Source organism: Lepidothrix coronata, unplaced genomic scaffold (assembly GCF_001604755.1).
Source record: "Lepidothrix coronata isolate B3197 unplaced genomic scaffold, Lepidothrix_coronata-1.0 Scaffold51, whole genome shotgun sequence".
NCBI classification, from domain to species: domain Eukaryota; kingdom Metazoa; phylum Chordata; class Aves; order Passeriformes; family Pipridae; genus Lepidothrix; species Lepidothrix coronata.
In genome coordinates, this window is record NW_016690231.1 from 2,310,855 (window position 1) to 2,331,923 (window position 21,069).

A 21,069-nucleotide genomic window follows, 5' to 3' on the forward strand; every position below is an offset into this window, starting at 1 on the left:
AAGAAAGTTTTTACAATGAGTGTGGTAAAATACTGGCCCAGCTTTCCTACAGAGGTGCTAGATGTCCCATCCTTGGAAACATTTGAGGTCAGCTGGGACAGGACTCTGAGCAACCTGATCTAGTTGAAGATGTCCCTGCTCCTTGCAGGGTGGTTGGACTAGATGGGCCTTTAAAGGTCCCTTCCAACCCAAACTATTCTATGATTCTATATTTCTACGTATGCTTGGCAGGACTTCTCTCGCATGTGGACGTGGCCCCAGCCGTGTCACTTCCAGGCAGGATCCCAAGCCAGTGTTGTACTTTGGCTGCTGGGAAGTCCATGGAGCTGAGCGAGTCACCGGCTCTCCCTCCAGCTGGTTTCCGCTTATTTCAGCGGTGAGACGGGTGTGGCATCACCTCACCTGCGGGGCTGCAGCGCGGCCAAGGACACCCCGCCCGCTCTCGGGAGCTGCCCCTGGCGATGCTTGGGCAGGACAAGGGGAAATGCTTGGGCGACCAAGGGAAGATGACCCCTGGCGCGTTCCGCGGGGCAGCATCACCTCCCCGCTCGGTCGCGGCGGAGCTCCGGGCGGGCTGGCGGGCGGCAGGGCCGGGGCGCGGGGCGGGCGGCGCGGGCGAGGCGGGGCGGCGGCTCCTCCGTGTGCCTGTGGATGAGATCCCCCGGAGCACGTCACTGCGCACGGCGCTCTGCGTTCGGGGCGAGGAGGGGGAGCGAGCGCGGGCGGGCGGGCGGAGGCGGCGGCTCGGCGGGCTCGGCGGCTCGGCCCCCGCCGCTCTCTGTCCATGCCGCCCTGCCCGCGGCGCGGCCCCCGCGGGGCGACGGCGGCGGGCGCCGGGCGGGGAGCGGCGCGGCGGTGCTGAAGGACAGCTCCGCTCGGCTCCGCTCGGCTCCCGCTCCCCTCGGCTCCGCTCCGCTCCCGCCGCGCTCCCCTCGGCTCCGCTCCCTCGGCTCCGCTCCGCGCCCCGGGCGCGCCCGCTCAGCCGGGTGGCCGCGGGGGCCGCCGGGCGCCGCGCCTGGATGCGCCCCCGGCCACCGCGCCGGCGGCTCCCATGGCGGTGGCACGGAAAATCAAAACTTTGTTGACGGTGAACATCTTGGTCTTCGTGGGCATCATCCTCTTCTCCGTCTACTGCAGGATCCAGGACCGCTCCCAGGAGCTGGTGCAGATCGTCCGGAGCGCGGACCGCCGGGCCAGGAGCCGCGGCGCCAAGGTTGGCAGCCTGGCCGACAGGGAGTCCATCCTGCAGCGCCTGGACCACCTGGAGGAGGTGGTCTACAACCAGCTCAATGGTACGAGGGGCTGGGAGGGGGCGCGGCCCCGGCCCCGGGAGGGTGCCCCGGGCTGGGGGAGAGCGCCCGCAGTGTCCCCCCCATGGGGAGGGCACCCGGCACCGACCCCTCCGCTGGAGCGCTGGAATACCGGGGAAAGGGGTGCCTGCAGGGTTTTGCTGGAGGGGCTTGTTGAGCCTCCCAGCACCACCCTGCCTCCCCGCCAGCTCTGGGTCCGAAGTCAGGACTTCCTCAGTAGATGCAAAGTTAAGGAAGGTGCAGAGTTTATGAGTTTCGGGTTGGGGAGAAGTCCCTACGAACTGTACCAGGTTTTACAGTTTGCCTGGATATATTAACTCTGCATAGGAAGTTGTTTGAAGAGCAAATATGCTGTTAGGTTATAGATGGAAATTGTATACTTGGTTTCAGAACTACTTTAAAAACATTCTGCTGAGTTCTCACGCTGTGTGCTTTTAATGGTCAGTTTAAACACAGCACCCCTATGTTTCCACAATGATTTTGCCATTTACGTTTGTTATTGTCATTGATGAGGAGGGGAAGCATCCACCAGTTCTTTTTATGGCATACCATTCTAATTCACCAGCATTGAAAAATATTGGTAGGTAAGCAAAGAACCCTTCCATGGTAGCTAGAACAGGCTAAGCCATCGAAGTTGTTATAGGACAGCTAACATTTCATATAGAAGCTAATTCTTTGAAATGAATGCATTTGTATTTGCATAGATTCGTAAAGTTCTAAGTGTGAGACATCAAAGAAATAAGTATGTGATTAAATATATGAGTTTTTTTGGGCAAGAAGAGGCTGAAGGAGTGAAGTTTTGCATAAAATTATAAAATAAATGTAATATTTAGTGTCTAGCAACAAATAAAAATTTCAGTGTAAATATGTTTAAGTACAGCAAACGTGCTCCTAGGCTGCTTGTGGAAATCTTACTCGTAACATTGATTTAACAAAGGCTGCTGTCGTCTCAAAATGCAGACAAATAGGAGGGTTAGGATAAAGTATGTTTCCTATTACTACTTTCTGAATGAATGTATAAATCTAAGTAAGTTAGGCTGTTATGGTAGTATGCAGTTTGTGCCAGCAAGTGTTAGAGAAAAGGCATCCCCTTACACTCTCATCTGTATAAACAGGGAAGAGAGAAGGGGAACGTGGAGTGTGGGCGTTAGTCACAAAAACACACATTCAGGAATTAGAGGGAAGTGTCAACAGCTGTGTTTTCTACCCATGTTTTGAAGAATGTAGGATTTAAGAGGAAAACCCTTCTCACAAATTCCAGAAAGCCATGAAGTTCTCCATCTAATTCGTTGTAGCTCAGCTGAACAGGGCTTTTTTGCTTAAAATTGATTTGTTCTTGGTGTTGTTCATAGATGAGACTTTGGGTAGGATTTACCTGTGCTGGGTTCATCTCAGCACAGCATCCCCTGGAGAATCAGCAGGAGTCCTTTATATACTAGACAGGCACCATGGCATGTGATGACTGGGGCTTCACAGCAAACGGAAAGTTCTCTGTAAAGTGTGCCCCTATTTTGGGAACTTTTTTCCTTCATCTTCTTAAGTTTGGTTTGTTGGATATGGAACTTCATGGTGAAATTACTTGAGCTAGTGTTATGTTGTTTCTTCAGATCATAATAAACACTGCAGGCAGTTTTTTCTTCCTGAAGGTTCTTACACAGGAAAATACAGAAAGTTTTTGAAGGCGAGTTCTTCAAATTTCCTGTTCATTTCCCTTCGCTTTCTCTCTGACACCGTTGTTGGGTTTTTTTATTATGACACAGTGGTACATTAACATAGATTAGTTACTTCATTCTGAAACAAAATGCCTTTTTTTTTTTTCCATCCCGTGTCAACAAAACCAAAAAGTCCTAAAATATTAGGAAGTGCTGCACTGAACTCATCAGAGTTGCTTCGCTGTAAGTGAAATCTGGATCAAGCATCTGTGTTTGGGTTTAGCTCACTGGTATTCTGTTCTTAATATCATGACTCATTCTCTATGCCTTTAATGGGTGTAATGCTGCTCTGGCAGCACTGAGATCCAAGGGGGGCTGTCTGTGACAGAAAGGCTGCTGTGACAGAAACACTCTTGCTCTGGAGCTCTGCGGTGTCACCCGACTGTCGAGCGAGGTTTCTGGGACACTGCCCTGTGTCCTGCTCCATCACAAGGCTAGAGGGATGTCTGAGGCTGTCTTGGATGTTACTTTTTCCTGGGATGGGTCAAAGTCACTTTTATATGGAGAGGCAGACATGGATGGATAGATTTTATTCGGAAGCAATGTGAATTCCTCGCGTACACAGAATCCCTGAAAGCACCAGGAGGTCGAGTCCAGCTCAATGCTATTGTTGTGCTAGGTCAGTCCAGACCAGTATTTCAGTTTTCTGCTCTTGTTCCTTTCTATTTTGAGATCAGCAAATTTAGAGCCACCTAATAAGTGTATTTTTAGTAATAATACGTCAGTGTTCTTTTATTTCATTTTTCTGCTCTATTCAGATGAGTCCTAAACTGGTCAGACCTCACCTGGATTTTCTAGGGACTCTGTTGGTGATCCAGTGCAATAGAAAGTCACTCTGTGAGAGACCAGCCCTGCAGCTGCAGCTACACAGAATTTTGTTTGTCACACGTATTTGTTTGCATACAATCAAAGAAGTGTTGTTTAGAAGTTTACCTTCTGTGAGGAAAATAATCACAAGCAGTAACATTATAAATGCATTGAGAGGCAACCCAAAACCGAGCACTTGAGAACTCATTAACTTTTCAGCCTGAATAAAACCAGTGAGTGCAGTGCCTGCGGAGGGGTGTGTAGAACACAGAGGATCACACATGGAAGTCAGGAGAAAGCTGGTCCTTGCAATTATCTTTGGCAGAACAAGAGTTTTTAGGAGAGGATGAAGGAGAATTGCCATGATTCCCTGCAGAGTTGTGCAGACATACACCCAAACAATAGTTTTCATTTGGCTCGTGCTCTGGTTTTTTATCAACTTGGAAAAATAGTATTTCTGAAAGCTTTCTTTTTGCTCAGCTGCTGCTGGTTTTGGTGGAAGTAAATGAATGGGGCATGAAAAGGGAAAGGAAAGCAGTGAAACGTGTCTGTGGAATTTCCTTGGTGAGACTCGATATTACCTCTTGGTGTTTGACCTTGAGTACAACATTTATTCTGAAAAACTGAGTTATTATAGATCTAGTTCATCAATGTATCTATTATTTTTCATTTTTACTATGGTATTTCTATTGATGAATATGTTTTATTGTCATTCAGCACAGAACTAATGCCAGCTAGACTTAGTAGCAATTCATGAAATGGCATAATGATAACACCTTGGTATTTTCTTCCTTTGCCTTTTTTTTTTTTTTTTTTTTGGTAAAGGGGAAAAATTAAAAAACATTTAATTGACTGCATTTTTCCCCTAATCACTTTTGCAACTAAGTCTGTTGCTAATGATTTACCGTAGAGGATAAAGAATTTTCGATGCCCCAAGTAGAGCATAACCTTTCATGCCAAAAGCAATTGAAGGGTCAGACTACAATTTCACTCTAATTGCCTTTTTTCCTTCTCACTGTCTCTTTCCAGTAATACACAACAGTCAATACAACATGTAATTAGATTTCATTCAATCTGCAAAGATTAAGAGTGTTTTCATCTTCTCTTTATGTATGTTCATATCATATCTTCATACCCATGTGTTCTACTTTAGACCCCTTTAACCTGTTTTGTTTCAGATATGGAGGGATAAGTTGGGAGTATTCCCTTGAATTTGACAGATTGTCATTCGTTACACATCATAATTTGACTTTGCTCACTTTGGGAAGATTAAATATAATAGCAATTTCCAGTGAGATAAATGGGTTTTATATTACATATGCATTTCATGGAGGAAGCTGGGGGGAAAAGTGGACAATTCACATAATTGCAGCACAGAGGCTTAAAATGATGGAAATAGCAGGTCCTGGGTGCTGAGGACTGATTCATGCTGACTGGGGCTCCTGATTTTTAGAGTGTACTGGGAGCAAAGTGATTGCATTTAAAATTCAGCCTGGCAATCTGCATACCTAAAAGGTACAGTAGGATTTTTAACGGGACAGTTTATTCTTCGGAGGCTTGTGACTGGTTGAAAATGGTTCCAGATTTCCATATTGAAAGTATAGTTGGGATCAGGCTGTGAGTCAGGTGAATGTCCACATCAGATTTGTCAAAAAGAAGCTTTTACAGCTGGCAACCTTCAGTTGAAGAGCTGAGAGAAGCAGAGAGCTAAAGGCACATGTGCACAGGGGGAGATTCAGTGGGACTGCACCTTCTCGTACCCACACACAGATTCTCATTTGATAACTGTTTCTATGCAGTTTGGTTATGGGCTGGTGCCAACTGGCAAAATCAGCACCTAAGTATCTCTAGAAGTATCATTTATGGGGACCATAGTGTCATATGTGGGGTCTGCTCTCAGCCCTGTGCTTTCCTTGTCCTAGTGAGGGGCTTCTTCATGTGCTCTTCTTTTGAGGACTTTTTCTAAAAAGAAATGCAAGGTTGGGCCTCATGAAGGTGGGGTTGAAAAATACTAACTTTTTTTTCTAAGTTAGGCTGCTGTTTATGGGTTACCACACAGTACATAACAAGTATTTTCTGTTGTGCTGGGTGAGATTCTCAAGCTTAGGTAGGTAAGTCACCATTGCTCCAGGCCTGACCTTCTGTGTTGCAAAGTGGTGGTCAAGTCCAAAAGACTGATTTCCCCATCACGTTGGCTTCAGTTGTGTTAGTCTTGATTTATGTAGCTGAGGAAATCTGTAATCAGGGCTTTCAGGAAGGTCAAGATTTTATTCCCCAAAATAACAAAAGGAAAACATTATAAGCCAATATTTGGATAGCCCCTGTGTCAATGTAAGGTAATATTAGAAATAGTATTACTCTATTTAGACACTTTGGGAAGACATAGTCTAAAAGTTTAGTTAAAAAAGAGGGCAGATCTCTTTTGTAATACAGGCAAAATTGTGCTCAACTCTGCAGAATATTGACAAAAACAAAAAAATATGTCTCCATTCCAGCAGCACATCAGTGATTTTAAAGTCTCCCTGTACTCTGTGTTTCATATAGCAGTAACTATTGGTTTTATGTAATGGTTCTGCTTTTTGCCTTTGTAGCTGGGAAGAAAGCTTTTTTTGATAGGAAAAAAAAAATCATGTGGTAATTTTATCATCGACTCATTTGTACAGAGCTTGAATCATTTGTACTATATAGGATCAAAAACAATGTTTACAGAGGCAGAAAGAAAATCTTTGAGTGATGATGGTTTTGTTGCCTTTTCGGCAGTATTCCAGTTCAGTATCTTTCCATTTCTTTGTGCACGTGGCTGGGATTGGAAAAGCAAATATGGGTCTGTCATCTTTGTAGAGAAGAGCTGCAGTGTGGTTGTTGCACACTTATAGCCCCTGTACAGGTTTAGAGGATTAGAAAACCTGACTTTAACTCAATACCCTTGATAGAGGGAGGTGGGGTTGTTTTTTGAGTTTAGGGGGGTTTGTTGTTTGTTTATTTGATGTTTCAGTAAATAAAGGCAGGGAGCAGTTAAACCAAGAGCATCATTTCAGAATGCAGTTCTAGCCACTGAGTGCGTGGCGGTTCTCCAAGGAAATAATAAGATTTATGAAAGGAAGGAAAATAAATGAGTCATGTTTAACAAATCTTCCTTTTATTAATGCCCCTCTCTAACTTTACTAAGGGGCACTCAGTTTCTCCCTCTGAGTATACTTGGCGTACTTTTTTATTATTGTTGTTATTTGAGGGGTTTCACTTGGTAGTCATTACCATCACTTAGTTTAAACCAACACACTGAAGGGGAGAAAAAAAAACAAGGAAGGAAATGAAAAGAGCCTGTGATGTCTTGGATAACAGGAAGGAAGAAAGCCAATGACAGCAGAGCAGCTTCCAACCTTGTTGTAGTCCTATTGATCAAAACTGTCCTCTGAAATAAGAGACCTCCAGTCTCTGAGAAGGAAGGCCAGATAGAGATCCTCCCACTGACCCAAAGTCATCTTCTCCTGAGAGCACAGAGCTAAAGCAGCCAAATGCTAATTAGATGTATCTGCTTTTCCTAAAACCCATCGCTATGGTGCCATGGAAATGGCTCTGAATACCTGAAAACCTCGTAGGTGCTCATTTCAAGGACAGCAGGGCAGATGCAAACAGATTAAAAATTGTCCTTCTGCCCCATAGTTTTTATCTGTTCAGGAGTATCTAGGTTTCCCAGATAGTTTTGGAGACAAGCTCCACCACAAACAGCACTTGCTGATTACTCAGCAAGTCCTGTAGGGCATAAAAAGAGTGTAAAAATTACCTGTATCGAGGCCATCTCCTGAGCCAAGATTTGCTGCTAGACTTAGGGAGCAGAAGGCAGCAATCAGGGAGCAGTGTGATGGAACTTGGTCTAAGGCTTCCTCATTTAGCTTGGGTTACTTGGAGTTTAAACACGTGGTAGTGCTGCTGGGGATGAAGGTGACAGTCTTGGTTCTGTAGGATCTCAAAAACCAGGGATGAGCCTGGGACCATTGAGGAATTGGTTTGTATCCTTGATAAGGACAGTCCTTAGTGAAACAATGCAGTAGAAAAGGGCTGGTTTTAAGACTCTCTAACAAATGGCAAAAGGCTTAAGAGTTTTTTGGGTTTTTTTTTAAGTATGTCCTTGATTAGTGGCTTTGAAGGAGAGTCTGAGGGCAGCAGCAAGGTAGAGAGCTGAGGAGACAATAGAGTGATTCTGCTTTGTCATCATGTGCAGTGTGGACACACAGTTCTCTTGGGGCTGAAGAGTTGTTGAAGTAAATGAACAAAACATTTTTAGAAGAGGTGAGAATATAGATTTCTGAATGTCTTAAGCCATGCACCACCTCCTATGGAGCCATTCTCTAGAAGCACTTTCACTTGCCACCACAGTCTGATTTATACTTTTAATACATGAGCTGTAATTTGCATGTCATCCTGGGAGAATGGGCAATGATTAAGAAAACTAAACCAAGGAAAAGGTTTTTAAAAGAGCTTCTCTAAGCACTGCTACCTAAAAATGCTTCTGTCAGGCAGAGATATTTGATGCCAAAATACTACAGGAGAGTGTTACCTATTTCACAGCCTCATTTGGAATCACATTTAAGTAACCCAGATTGGGGGGATGAAGGTACAAGGGAACATGTTTGGCCTCTGGGATTCTTTAGTGCATTTCTTTCAATCTTAACCCCCTGGGCTAAATGTTAGAGCACATGCCTTAGAGGGTGCTGCAGTGCCAGTGTCTACCTGTGAAATGGTGTAGCACTGGCAAAAGCCCTGCTGACCCCTGCCAGATTCCTGACACCTCCTTCTGCTCTGCAAAGCCAGGACATGCCTGTGGGAAGAATCTGCTGATGTGAAGGCCTGTGTTACCTGTGCACCACTGCACTCTGCTCCAACAGGAGATTTCCTTGGCAGTACAACCTTCTGCTTTCCCCTCTTCAGGCACTTAGCTGTGGCAGGAGGGAGAGTGTGGGCAAAAGGCAGCTGTGGAACTCAGTTATCTACCTTCTGCTTACATTTCAGGGGTACTTGTGCAGGCCATCCAGTTGTCTTTACTGGAGTACTCATGAGAGGAAGTGCTCACCAGTGTAAGGGTCTCACACAGTTTGTAAGTTGTGACTGAAACCAGGTTTGTCAGAGCTGCATCTGAGTCACCCCTTGGTACAAGCGGACATGAGAAGTCTCCCCACTGGGCTTTAATGTCTGGTAGACTGATCAGGGGAGAAAACGGATCCTCCCAGTGGATCTCTCTGTTCCATGAAGTTCTTTAAATATTCAGATGCTGTGGAACACAAGTGCTGCCTGCAGGGGGTCATGCAGGGCTGTGTGAGGGGTGTCCACTCTCATGGGCTTCACAGGCTCGTGAAGCACAGCGTGCTCTCTGTGGGATTACCAGTGAGTCACCAGTTTTTGTTGCTGGGGAGGGCTGTTACCAGTCATGTCTGTGATACAGTCAGCAGTTGTGTTTAGTCGAGGATCTAAGCCAGATATAAAGCTGACAGTGCTTCCTAAGCAAACTGCAGCTCCTGCCAGCCCTGCTCTGCTGTCAGCAGTGCCTGCTGTGGAGTGACAGACATTGCTGGTCGGGCAGGATAACTCGCTCAAGTAGGTTTTTGTGACTGCAGCAATGATTCAAATTCTCCTCAGCTCACCCATGCACTATTGAAATCAGTTGCCTAAATTAATCTTGGCTATTGATCCAGAGCCATCAGCACAGTCAGTGGTTACCAGTGTAGTAACTCCAGTAGTAAATTTGGCCAAATGAAGGTATTTTTGCCACAGAATGAACAGTATATGTTATGATGATGTATACATAATATAAAGGATGAAGTCTTGCTGTGTTCCTGTACTGTTTCAGTCTGGTTGGGAGCAGGGTCCTTCCTCCTTGAAGGTTTTGGAGTGATTCTCCTTTCTAGTATAGACATGGTGAACTCTCTGTTTCTTCCTCTGACTCCTGCTTCTGAGGTTTGTGGTTGCTTCTGTGTTTGCACTGTTTGGCTCCAGTTTGCATTTTTCAAAGAGAAGTTCTCAGACCAGGAGGTCAGATCTGCACTTGACCGTGGCTGTCTTGCCAGAGGTGCTGCAGGAGCATTTGCAAAGCAAAAGGGGCTTTGTTTGCACAGGAGCTCATTTTCCTTGGAAGGTATCCACCAAGACAGCTGGAAAGCCCTCTCCTGAAATACTGGAGAAGTTTACTTCTTATTTTGTCTCTGGCATTTTTGGTGGGGTGATAGGGTTAATTGGTTGTTTTTCATTTGGATTTTTTATGCTGGTTTTGTATTTTAGTTGGCAATGGGGCCTTACTGCCCTTTTGGAAATTGAGTTTATTTTTTCTACAGCTCCCATATGCCTCTAGGATGTGAAGCTTTTGTAAATAAAAATGTATTTTTTGTTATATTAACTCATTTTCAAGCAAGCCTTGTGTTGTAGAAAAGATCGGTGGTATTCTTTCCTGTGCATGCTGAACTGAAGGCAGTGATAAGACTAAAAATATCCCCAATTGAAATAGCATTGTATAACCCAAAGGTTAGTTTTCCTCAGGATTAAAATTCGCAGTTGCTTTATAGATTCCTTGTAAGGCAGATTTCTGGTCGTCCAGCCATGTGTAAAATGAGGCTACTGAGAGCTGCAAAATTCTCTATCTGCAAAACTCACTCCCACTGGTGACTGGCACCAGCAGAAAGCTGCTGATGGAAGATGCTGACACCCACTGCACTGGTGGCTGTGTGACAAGCACAGTGCTGCAGGTGCAGAGCAGGGACCAAGGGCTGTTCACACCTCTAACAGGAAAAACAGATTGTCCTGCACAGAGCTGTTAATCCTAAAACATGGTGACAGATCACAGGTGGCTCCCTATAACAGATGGGAGTGGAGCATGAGGTAAGAGTGAGCTCATCATGGTCAAGTTATTAAACAGCCTCATGAGAAGCTGCCCAGCTGCTGACATAGGTGATGCTTTCAACTCACACAGCAGGGAGTGGGTTTGGCTTGGAAAAATGGGTGGTTGGGTGGTTTAGGGGTTAGGCTGTGCTAGCCTGGGGATTGGAAACCACACTTTTTTGGTAGTTCTGTTACATAATTTCTGCAGAATCCAGGTCTGTGGATTTAGGCTGCTGACTCTCCAAAACCATATGGGCAACCAGATGCTCCACTGGAGCCTGCCTTGTGTGCTTCTTCCTGGTGACCAGTCTTTTCTCCCATTTTTTAGCGGTCTTTTGCATCTGCTAGAAGTTTCAACTTTCTCAGCAGCTGAGGAATGTCTTTTGTTTATTCCCTGCTAGTATTGCAAGGAGCAGTGTAAAGCTTTGCAGGTATTTATAAGAAATTAAATTGCAATTTAATGTTTGCAAACTGATTCGATACCTCCTTCCTGGGATACTCCTTTAGGCACAGACATGAACGTGTCAGCACCTGCACTGAACACTTTGCTCTCAGCTATTCCAGCTTTGAATACACAAGCCCAATAATCTTTGATTTTAGACCTGTGCCAGCCTGATCCTCCTCCTGAAATAGATCCATCTGGCTCCTCGATGCATTTTCATTCAACAGCAAATTAATTCCGGAAGGGAAGTGGCTTTTATAATGCCTGTATCCAGTGGGGTTATATGTAAAACCTTCTGTTTTCTGAAAGAGTCAGCTTGGTATGGTTCCCATATTCACAGCTATATTCCCATTCCAGGCCTACATAACTCAAAGCCAGGCTGCAGAGAGCCCTCTCAGATGAGGTCATGGAATTAGGAATTTCTTCTGTGATTCATTCTGAACCTGATCTGCCTAATAACTGGATTCTTTGTCTCCCTCTTTCTGTCATACATTCTCACAAAGTGAGAATTTCAAGTCTTCTTTGCACAGTGAGAGGAGTGAACAAAAGATGTGCATAAACGGAGGAGAAATATTTATGAGAGAACAAAGAGATGGCCTTAACTTTGAAGCTGGGCTGGAGCAGCCCAGCATGCCAAGGGACAGGGGCTGAGTGATGCAGCCCTCAGAGAAGGCATTGATGGTTGCAGAAGGATTTTTGCATATGTTACAGGACTGCTTGTTTAGGCTTCTCTCAGCTTTTAATCATCCTGACAAGATGCTCGAGCACAAATAGCGCTGTCTTAGAGACACGGTGGAGCCTGTGGAAGAATAAGAGGAATCATGTATAAAATTTCTCTTATTACAGTTCCTAGGGGTCTCTGAAGTACATATGGGATGAGGGAGCTGGAATCAGGGGCCGTGCATGAGTCCCACCAGGACTGCTCTGGCCCCGAGGAGAGGTGGAGTTCCCTGTGGCAGCACAATGGACTGCAGGTTATTCTGGACAAGCCCATACCAGGGTTTGACAAAACATCCTAACACAGAGTGTTGATACCTATTCTGGAGCAGAGTTTCAAGAGATGAAAGCTGTCTCCTACATCCCCTACTTATGGTACTCTAGTATCAAACTCAGATTCTGGCCCAAAGGACAGAGCAGCTCATGCAGGATCAGCACCCATTAGGCATGGCCAGGTAATGCTCTGTGGGAGGGTAGGCTGGGACACACTGTGCTGTCGTAAAACAAAACAATATTACTGGATGGAAATTTAGTTTACAAACAGAAATCAGTGTATGACCTTTGGGTTTTGTCCCTGGACTGGAAGAAGATGCCTCTAATCTGTTTGTTGGGTGCTACTGCATGCCTGTGGCTTCTCTGTGCTAGATACAAGTGTCTCAGCATATGGTTGTGAAACTAAAGGTTGATTATTTTCAGAAGGATTTTGGCAGAGACTGAACCGACAAATTCCCTGTTCAAAAGAAAGAAGAAAGGTTTTGTTTGCTCCTCTGCTCATGAGGCTATGTGGGTTTGGGATCATACCTTGCTTTATATTCCTTTCAAGGGTAGGGAGGGAAAAGCACACCTACTACAAACAATCTAAAGGATTAATTTCATAATAAATGCCAGGGAAAACAGGCAAAGTTGCATGGTGTGTGTGACCTGCTGTCCTGGTGTCTCATCTCTGAGTCTGTGTCTCCCTTTCTAAGAGAAGAACTCATTTAGTAAGTTGGGCATTTCCATATGAATTTTCTTTAACATGATATCTTTACAGGGAAAGTAAGTGAGACCACATACATAACTCATTATTTTATAAGTAATCTTATCACCTAAGGATGCTGTTTCATCACTTCAGCTGGTTCTCATTGACAAGAGGCAGTGTGGTAAGCTCACAGAAACTGGAATTGGGGACAGAAGGAGCATCTTCAGTGATAGATTCAAGAAAACATTCCAAGATTCTGAAATACAAGAGCCAGGCTCAGGAAACCTGGGCTTCATTTCTAAGTGGGTCTGTCCTGTGCCCTTCAGCTGTTCTGAAAGCTCATCTCTCTGCTCCTTTGATGCCCTGAGGTCTGACCCTCTGTGGCATCTTAATCAGTGATACTGTTAATCACTGATATATAGAACTGCCAGACATCCAACAGATCTAGACATCCAGCAATTAACACATTTAATCCTAAAAATAAGTGTTTAGTTCCTTGAGCAGCTAAACCAAGAAAGCTGACATTCTTGTGGGTTGGTATCCCAGAGGTGAGTTTTTGGGTGGTCTCTAATAGCTCCAATAGATCTCTTGTATTTGATCTTTCACCAAACCTCTTCTCTCAGCAGGAGCATTTTAATGGCACTTTCTTCCCAGATGTTGACTTTTGTGACAGTTGCAGAAATGTAATTTTTGGAGACCTCTGACTGTCTGCCAAGCTTTGGCTGAAATTAGAAGCAGTCCTCAAAATCTAACAAGCAGAGGTGAGGGAAGCAGACTGATAGACAAAGGCAGACAGCATGGTCCCATACACTGCTTTTTTTGTAGCAAACCAGGCTGTAAATTGTACTGGTGACAAATGGGGTTTTTACTCATTTAAACACAAACATGAAAATCAAGTTCTCGGCTTCTAAAGGAACCAGACTCAGATCTGCACGTTGAATTCCTCTGCTTGCTCTGTTAATTGGCAATATGTTAACAGGAGCATTTTTTTCTCTGCTTTCCTGCTTATTTTGGGTAATAACTATAGCAGCGTGACATTTCCATGACACTACCCCAGTAGTGCAGGAGGGCTTCCTTTACTTTCAGTTTTCCAAGGTGGCAGACTCGGGATGCTTGTCTGGCTTGTCTTGTTGCCTTTCAGGAGTGACTGAATCATTGAATCACGTGAGGAGCAGAGAAATGCTCCTGTGCTGCTCTTTGCTGCTCATCCCCTCATGATGCCTGTCATGGCCCAAAGGGCTCAGCACTGCCTTTATCTGGGACCATTTGGTGCTGGGAAGTTCTTTCTGCTCAGGAGAAATGTGGGTGTGACCTGAAGTTTAAGCGTGACCGGGGAGCGTGGCAGCTTTGTGTCCTTGAGGAGTGATGAGTCCAAGCTGTAAACTCAGAACTCGAGTTTCTGAAATTCAGATTCTGATTCATGGCAGTCTCTTCACTGAAGGATGATCTTCTCCTGTGTAAAGGCACCTTCTATCACTGTCCTCATTTCTCTCTTTACTGTGTAATTTAACACCTCATAATGTAGTCGTAAGTACAAACCGGAGACACATCAGGGGACAGGAACATTCATTCTTTCATGGAATTTCAGCAGAAGGGAAAGGAAAGCTTGAAGAAAAATTGAATTTCTTTTTTACATTGCCTTGGTGGAAACCAGATAAACAGCACTACTGCAGTCAATGGCATTAGGAAAGTAAATTGAAGAAGGCTGATCCACAATTTCAAAAACTTGGCCGTTGTCTTTATATGTGATCTGAATTCTACATATGTGTGGTAATTTAAACATGCTCTGCTGTTACCAAGTGCATCCTGCCTTTATCAAAGCAAGCCCACTTGTCCTGCAGTGAGTTTGTCAGGGCCTAAACTAGCCCTGGGTCACAGTCAATTCATACAAATACCCACACGCAACAAAGCCAATCTTGTTAATAATGAATCAGTTATTACAGCAGGGCTGGGTTTTAAAGTGCCTGTAACAGTGGATCGTAGCTTTCCCGCTCCTGGAAGTCTGAGTCAATTTATCTTTATATCAACAATAAACCAGAAAGGGCAGAAATCAAAGTAAGCAATGTTTTTATTGCCGCTTTTAAATAAAACATTGTGCCAATATTTTCTTGCTAACATTACATCTTCATTTTCTCAAATTTATTGGCAATTGCTATTTATCCTCATTTCTCCTTTCTTTTGCAAAGCTATCTCATCCTTTGATTTACTTCCCCCAGAGAATATGGTACCTAATTCTTCTTATTTGTCCCTGATAAATCCCTGATTAATTGTATGTTATAAGCTGTCCATGCAACATCGTGTCTTTCATTTCTAAACAGGCTTTCTTTTGTGAATATAAAGAGCTTTCCTTTCTAGAGCCAAAAACAAATCCAGCCTCAACATTTCCTTGAACAATAGCAAGGCACTTCAAAACCGAGCAAGATTCTCAGCATTGTGGACTCCTATTCCTCCTTCTCCTCTGTGAGCAGGGGAGTCTCAGACCTTTAGTTGGGCACATCCTCTAATAGACAGATCTGCTTTAAATGTGGCTGTCAGTTTGTCTCATCAATTAGGAGGACTCTGCATAGTAATTTTCCTCACCCACTGTAGCTTCAAATCTGCCCTAATTTGTTGATTTGTAAGCATTTTGGTTTTAGATGCTGGATTCTGGGCTGTATTTTTGCTGATTAAAATGTGTCCTGTGTTTGGTTTTGAACTGACTTGTCCTGCTGGCAGAAAATTAAGTCATGCACACATTAAGAGGTTGATGGAAGGAGACACTGCAGCCTGGCACTGACAAGCAAGGCATAGCTGTGGTGTATGTTGACATGAGATATGAAAATAAAGTGAAAGGAGGAAAGAGGAGGAAAAGCAGAGATGCAGGTTCTGTCTCAACCAAATTCCCAAGCCAAACTCCCTGAGAGGTGTCAAAGATGTGCCTGAAAAAGAATACAAACACTGGTCAAGAAAAATACACATATCTACGGATGTAAAATAGACGGTCTGTCAGGAAAATGAATATGTTTTGAAACCAGCCATCAACAGTGCTGTGCAATGATGCAAAAGAAGAGTATGTCACCTTTACAGAGCCTTTAAGGCACCTTCACAGAGCCTTTAAGGCAATATTACACTGAAAGGAAAAGGGTGGAACCAAGGCTCTCTCTGGATCCTGGGAAAACTGATATCCAAATTAACTGGTTTTTTAGGAGATTGGAGGGAAGTATTTGAAATCTCACATCCTCAGAGGCAGCTGGTCTCTTCCACCATGTGTTCCCAAAGAGAAATGCCTGATGATAAGATTGAGAGGCAGCAGACAGAAAACTAGCTCTGCTCTGACAGAACTGGGAACTTTCTGGGATCATTTCATTCTCTCATGGCCAATAAAGACAGTGGACAGTGACCCTTGGAGTGTGGAAGGGACAACAGTGGATGTGCCAGCAGGTCTGTAGTTGTTCACATTGTCTTATTATTGTGGTTGGATGGCCAGAGGTGAACTCAGTGACTGATTTCACACCAGTGGAAAATGAAGAGCTGCTTTCAGGCTCGTTGTGCTGTTGAGTTCCAGCAGCTCCTGGTGTGGGCTCGGTGCTGTCCCCCCGTGCTGTGTGAAACGAGCTGAACAGGAGCTCCTCGGCCACACAAGTGGCAAAGTGTTCTATGTGACTTTGTTATTGGGAAGGCTTTCTGTGTGACTGTGTTGGTTTAATTTAATAGCAGGCTGTTTAGGTAAATGAGCAGGGAGGCAGCTGAACGTCTGCAGATAATGTGGAGCGTGATTGAGGAGTGATGCTGCAGGAGATGGGCTCGCCTGGCCTTGTCAGAGCTCTCCAAACACCCTTGAGCAAGGAGGGAAGAGACTTGCTTAGCCTTGGACACAATCCCTGAGCCAGTGTTCCAGGGGTGCCTGATTGAAACCTGGGCTGAAAGGCAGTAATTTGGCAGGCTGGGCAATGTCAGATCTGATAGAGCCTTTGATTACTTTAGACTTTATTAACAGCACAATGGAGTATAGTATGAGCCTGCATAGGACCTGAAGTTAGATGCTTTTTTGGGGGGATTCCTGATGTTTAAGAACAGTTATTTTTCTTTATGGAACCTAACCCTGTGGGATTGACTGCTATAGTTGAGCTGTTCTGAGAATAGAGCACGCAGGGATTTCTAATCCAGAATTGCATCAGAAATCAAAGGGGTATTTTTAATGGTTAGAGATGTGCAGTCAGCTCTGTAGGTGCAAGAAAATGTCATTGCATCCAGCAGCATTCCCATCATTCCAACTATGGGCTCCATCCTGTCAGACCTTGGGCCAGAACTGCCTTCCTGCAGCGTCTGCTGCGTTCCTTCCCTACCTCTGATTCATGCAAGCAAACTGTTGGCTTTTCAAAAGGTATTTTCCTCATTTACGAAATGAAAGCCCTTTAACTTGACCTAGAACACCTTGTTCCTGAATCTAATTGAACAGCCCCAAAGTTTTAGCTCTTGCACCTTGGGTCTTTTCAAGGAGAAGTCCCTCTCTCTTCCTCTAGCATGGCTCTGTTATTGTTTTAATGATCACTTTCCCCAGGAGTTTTCACCTCTGCTTCCCTGAAAAAGTTAAAGAAAATCTAATATATTGATACAGATGATCCATTTCATGTGAGTCAGTGACACTCTGACCGTGACAGTACCACAGAATTCATTGCTGCAGGAGGCCCCTGAATCCAATATTAGTGGCTGGGCTTTTAAAGGACACTGGGTAGTTTTAAGCCCTATTTCTACCTGTCTGAGTTAAGATATTGAGGATAATCTAATATTATGCTTCAGGGCTTTAGTTACCTGCCTATAGGGTTCAGAAGGGAACTCTGCTTCCAGGGGCAGTGCAGAGTTTAATTGGCCAAGTGCTTCATGATTTGTGTTTTGTTCCCTCTGAAGCCTCAGGTGTTGGGTCCTGCCAGGGGCCAAGTGCCAAACTGATGACACTCAGATTTTGTCTCCTTTTAATATCAGTGGGCTGTCGGGCAGATACACCAACATTTCAGCTCCTCCTCCTCAACTCCAGATTTATGCCATCACCAGAGGAGTTTTCTGGCTTTCCTCCAAAGCCCTGAAGAGAGAAATCCATTTCATGTGTTTCACCAGCACAAACCACGAGTCTTCTGGGATTTTAAAACTTCTAGAAGAATCGTGGCATCTGTTACTTATTTAAAAATAACAAACTGATCTTTCTCTGTGAATGATCTTTTTGATCACTAAAATGAAAATGGAAAGAAAAATCAGAGTCACGCACGTATCATTTAAAGTTTTGCATATGGAATAAGGGCTTTTTATTTTGTTAGTCAAAATTTAAGTTTAAAAATGTATCAGACAGCTCTCCCTGGCCTAAGGATGGCATGTTAGGAAATTGATTTTTGTTTATATCAAGTCTCTGGCAAAACTCTGGCACCTCTCCTATTATCTGCAAACTTGGAATCAGTGTCCTACCTCACAAATGAGCTTTTATCTTCATCTCCAATGGACTGTGTAGCTGCTATTTCTTGGTCCTTCCACTCGTCAATCTGTTTATCTCCTCCTGAATTATCTGTTGTAATTAGAATACATTTTCTCATCTCAAGGGGAAACCAGCTCCAAATGAGTGTTCTATAAAAGCAATTACTTTTGATATTAGATATCTGTACATAAAAACACAGTATTTCTTCCAATTAAAAAGCACTAATGAATTTTGTGCCTAGAGAGGGAGTAGCCTGCACAGTGCTGTTTCTGTGAAGCCAAGGAACAAAAGATGAAGCCTGTAAGAGGGCAGGGGGGTTGTGCTGCACCAGTGAACAGCACATGCAGGAGAGAAGATGGTTCTGCAAGGACAGAATGTTCCTTTTTTTCCCCCCAGCAGCCCTGTTGTCAACACTGACGGACCAGATCCCTCTCCTGTACCTTGCCCTCCGTTACACATTGTTCTTTTTATTTCCTCAGATATTCCTCTCCTCTTTCCCCAAGTATTAAGTCATGCACTAGGAATCTTGCATTTGGCATGGAGCAGCTTCGCCAGAGATCCCCATGGACTCCTTGCCTCTACAGACACAAAACTGCCTTCTTTCATCATCTCAAAGTAACCTGAATGAGTAGGGAGCTTTTATCAAAAGCTTTTCTATGAAATGAGTCATGTCAGAAACACCTCGATCACATTATGTTGGAGAATGCTATAAATCCTATCCTTAGGTTACTTTTCCATGGGAATCCTCTCCTTTTCATCCCAAAGAAGCCATATGTGTGTGGGATACAGTCTGTCCAATGGGGTAGAAAAGATCCTCCAGTGGGCTGTGAAACAACTTTTTTTCTTGCTGTTCTGACAAGGATGAATTCCACAGGCCACTGCTGCACTGCAACCTCTGCCTCTCCCACTGATCCATGTTCTCTTCGTGTCTTCTTCTCTCATTATCTTTCTTGTCTCCACTGACAGTGAGTTTTTTGGGGTAGGAACTGTCCTTCTGGGCTCCTGTAGTATTTGCTGCAATGGTATCCTAAAATCTGGACTGCATGCTGTGAAAACACAAAGGAAAAAAAGCTGTTCTGGCCAAATCCTGTCCTGGTAGGACTTACTGCATAGGATTTAAGGATTAATGTGTCAATGTGGTGGGAGCAGAGTGTGTAGGATGGAATAAGGGTGAGCTTCCAGCCCAGATGCTGAGAACAGCCCTGACCATGATGATGTTGAGCTCTTGACAGATATTCCTAGTTTGTGCCTCAGGGTGCTCTCTGCAACCAGGGAAAGTCCCTGTTTTGAAGAAGAAACATGTGGCAAAGCACAAAAGGGGTTGGATATCTGTCCTCTTCCAGGTAATTTGTCCTGATCTACTTAATTTCCAAGGCTCTTGATTCTGCAGTCTCTTTGCCTGACTGGCTTGTGGGGGTGAAAAAGGAGCAGCCCTCCTACAGGCAGAGCTGCCAAATCCCTTCATCCCTTCACCAGCATTCAGCAGTCTCCTCACAGGATTGCTGCTCGTCTGGGCATGAAGACTGAGAAGTACTTTCTCAGGCTTTTTATTTGGGGTCCGGAGATGAGGTCAAGGCACAAAAACACCTTCTAGTTTATAGAGCCAAAAAGTTGCACATCAGGTGCTTCAGCTTTACAAGTTGTTGTAGTTTTTTCCTTTTCACATCAGCCACAGGGTGCTGTTTGTCTTCTCCCTGGTGTATCTGCAGAGATACTTGGGGCTGAGACTGGGTACCAGGGGCCATAAACCTTTCAAGCAAAGATGCATCAAACTGGTCTACAACTATATAAAAATAAGACTGCATTTTGGATTTCAGATAAATGGAAGTGCTGGAGTCATTTACATTGGACCAGGTTTCGTTTGTTGCTCTTCTCTTTGCAGAAAGTTGGAGCTTGTATCCCTATGGGATTTCCTGGATATTTCTGTATGTAAAACTAAATCTCCTCCACAGACAGCATTCCTTCCAGCTCAGAAAGTAAGCACCTTTGATATGGGCAAAATTCAGATCAGTTCTCCGAGCAGCAAATCTTACCTACTGTGTAGCCTTACTTCAGGGTCATGGTGGGAGAAACTGAGTTGGGATATGGAAAGTTAGGATATGCAGAAATTAAGGGCCAGGCTCTGTTTAACATTTAGATTGAATCATAAGCTAAACACTACCAGCTCCTTGTGCTGCATGCTGCTGTTTGCAAAGTGAAATAGTTTCAAATAAGTTTGGCGTTTTTTTCCTGCTTGCAACTGCAAAATGCAGTAAAATAAAGTAAAGTAAAAAGGTAAAGTAAAATAAAAAAGTAAAATACTTCCCCAGGTTTAATGTTGGTGCACCGAACTGCTAATGCACTCAGCAAATTTATGCCTGTGAGGCAACACGTTTTTTCTGTTCTCCAAGGAATAATTGCAGAGAGCCACTCTTTAGTTATGATCATTTCTTCATTTACCATAGTTTGTGCAGTATTTACAGGAGTCAAGGGAAAACTGTTGAGAATGTGGTTGTATGATTATTTTCAATCACTTATTTTTGGTTTGATTTGTCGAAAGGTTAATTTTGTCGGAGAACCTTGACTCAACCTGATTTACAGCTCCCTGTAATTGTGTTGCAAATAAGAAAAAAAAGAATAGTAAAATAATCACAGATGTAATCTGATCTAGCTTTTGCCATAGTTTCTCACATAAATCTCTTTAGTACTTTTCCCATTGTGACAGGGTTTATGATGAAAAAGAGAAGATCTCGTTTCTTCCTAGAAAATTATGCATCCTGTGGAGTAATTAATCTGGTTAAGGAACTAAGGCCAGTTCATTCTGCTCTTCA

At 44.1% G+C, this 21,069-nt stretch overlaps 1 protein-coding gene across 1 annotated transcript in view; it reads left to right on the plus strand.

The window, feature by feature from the left end:
- The first annotated feature begins 1,051 nt into the window (after positions 1-1,051).
- GALNT9 (polypeptide N-acetylgalactosaminyltransferase 9) overlaps positions 1,052-21,069 on the plus strand; it is a 135,878-nt gene continuing 115,860 nt past the window's right edge. Inside the window, exon 1 of the mRNA XM_017815623.1 lies at positions 1,052-1,292. Within this exon, the coding sequence (XP_017671112.1) occupies positions 1,052-1,292 (241 nt within the window). The remainder of the gene's footprint in view (positions 1,293-21,069) is intronic.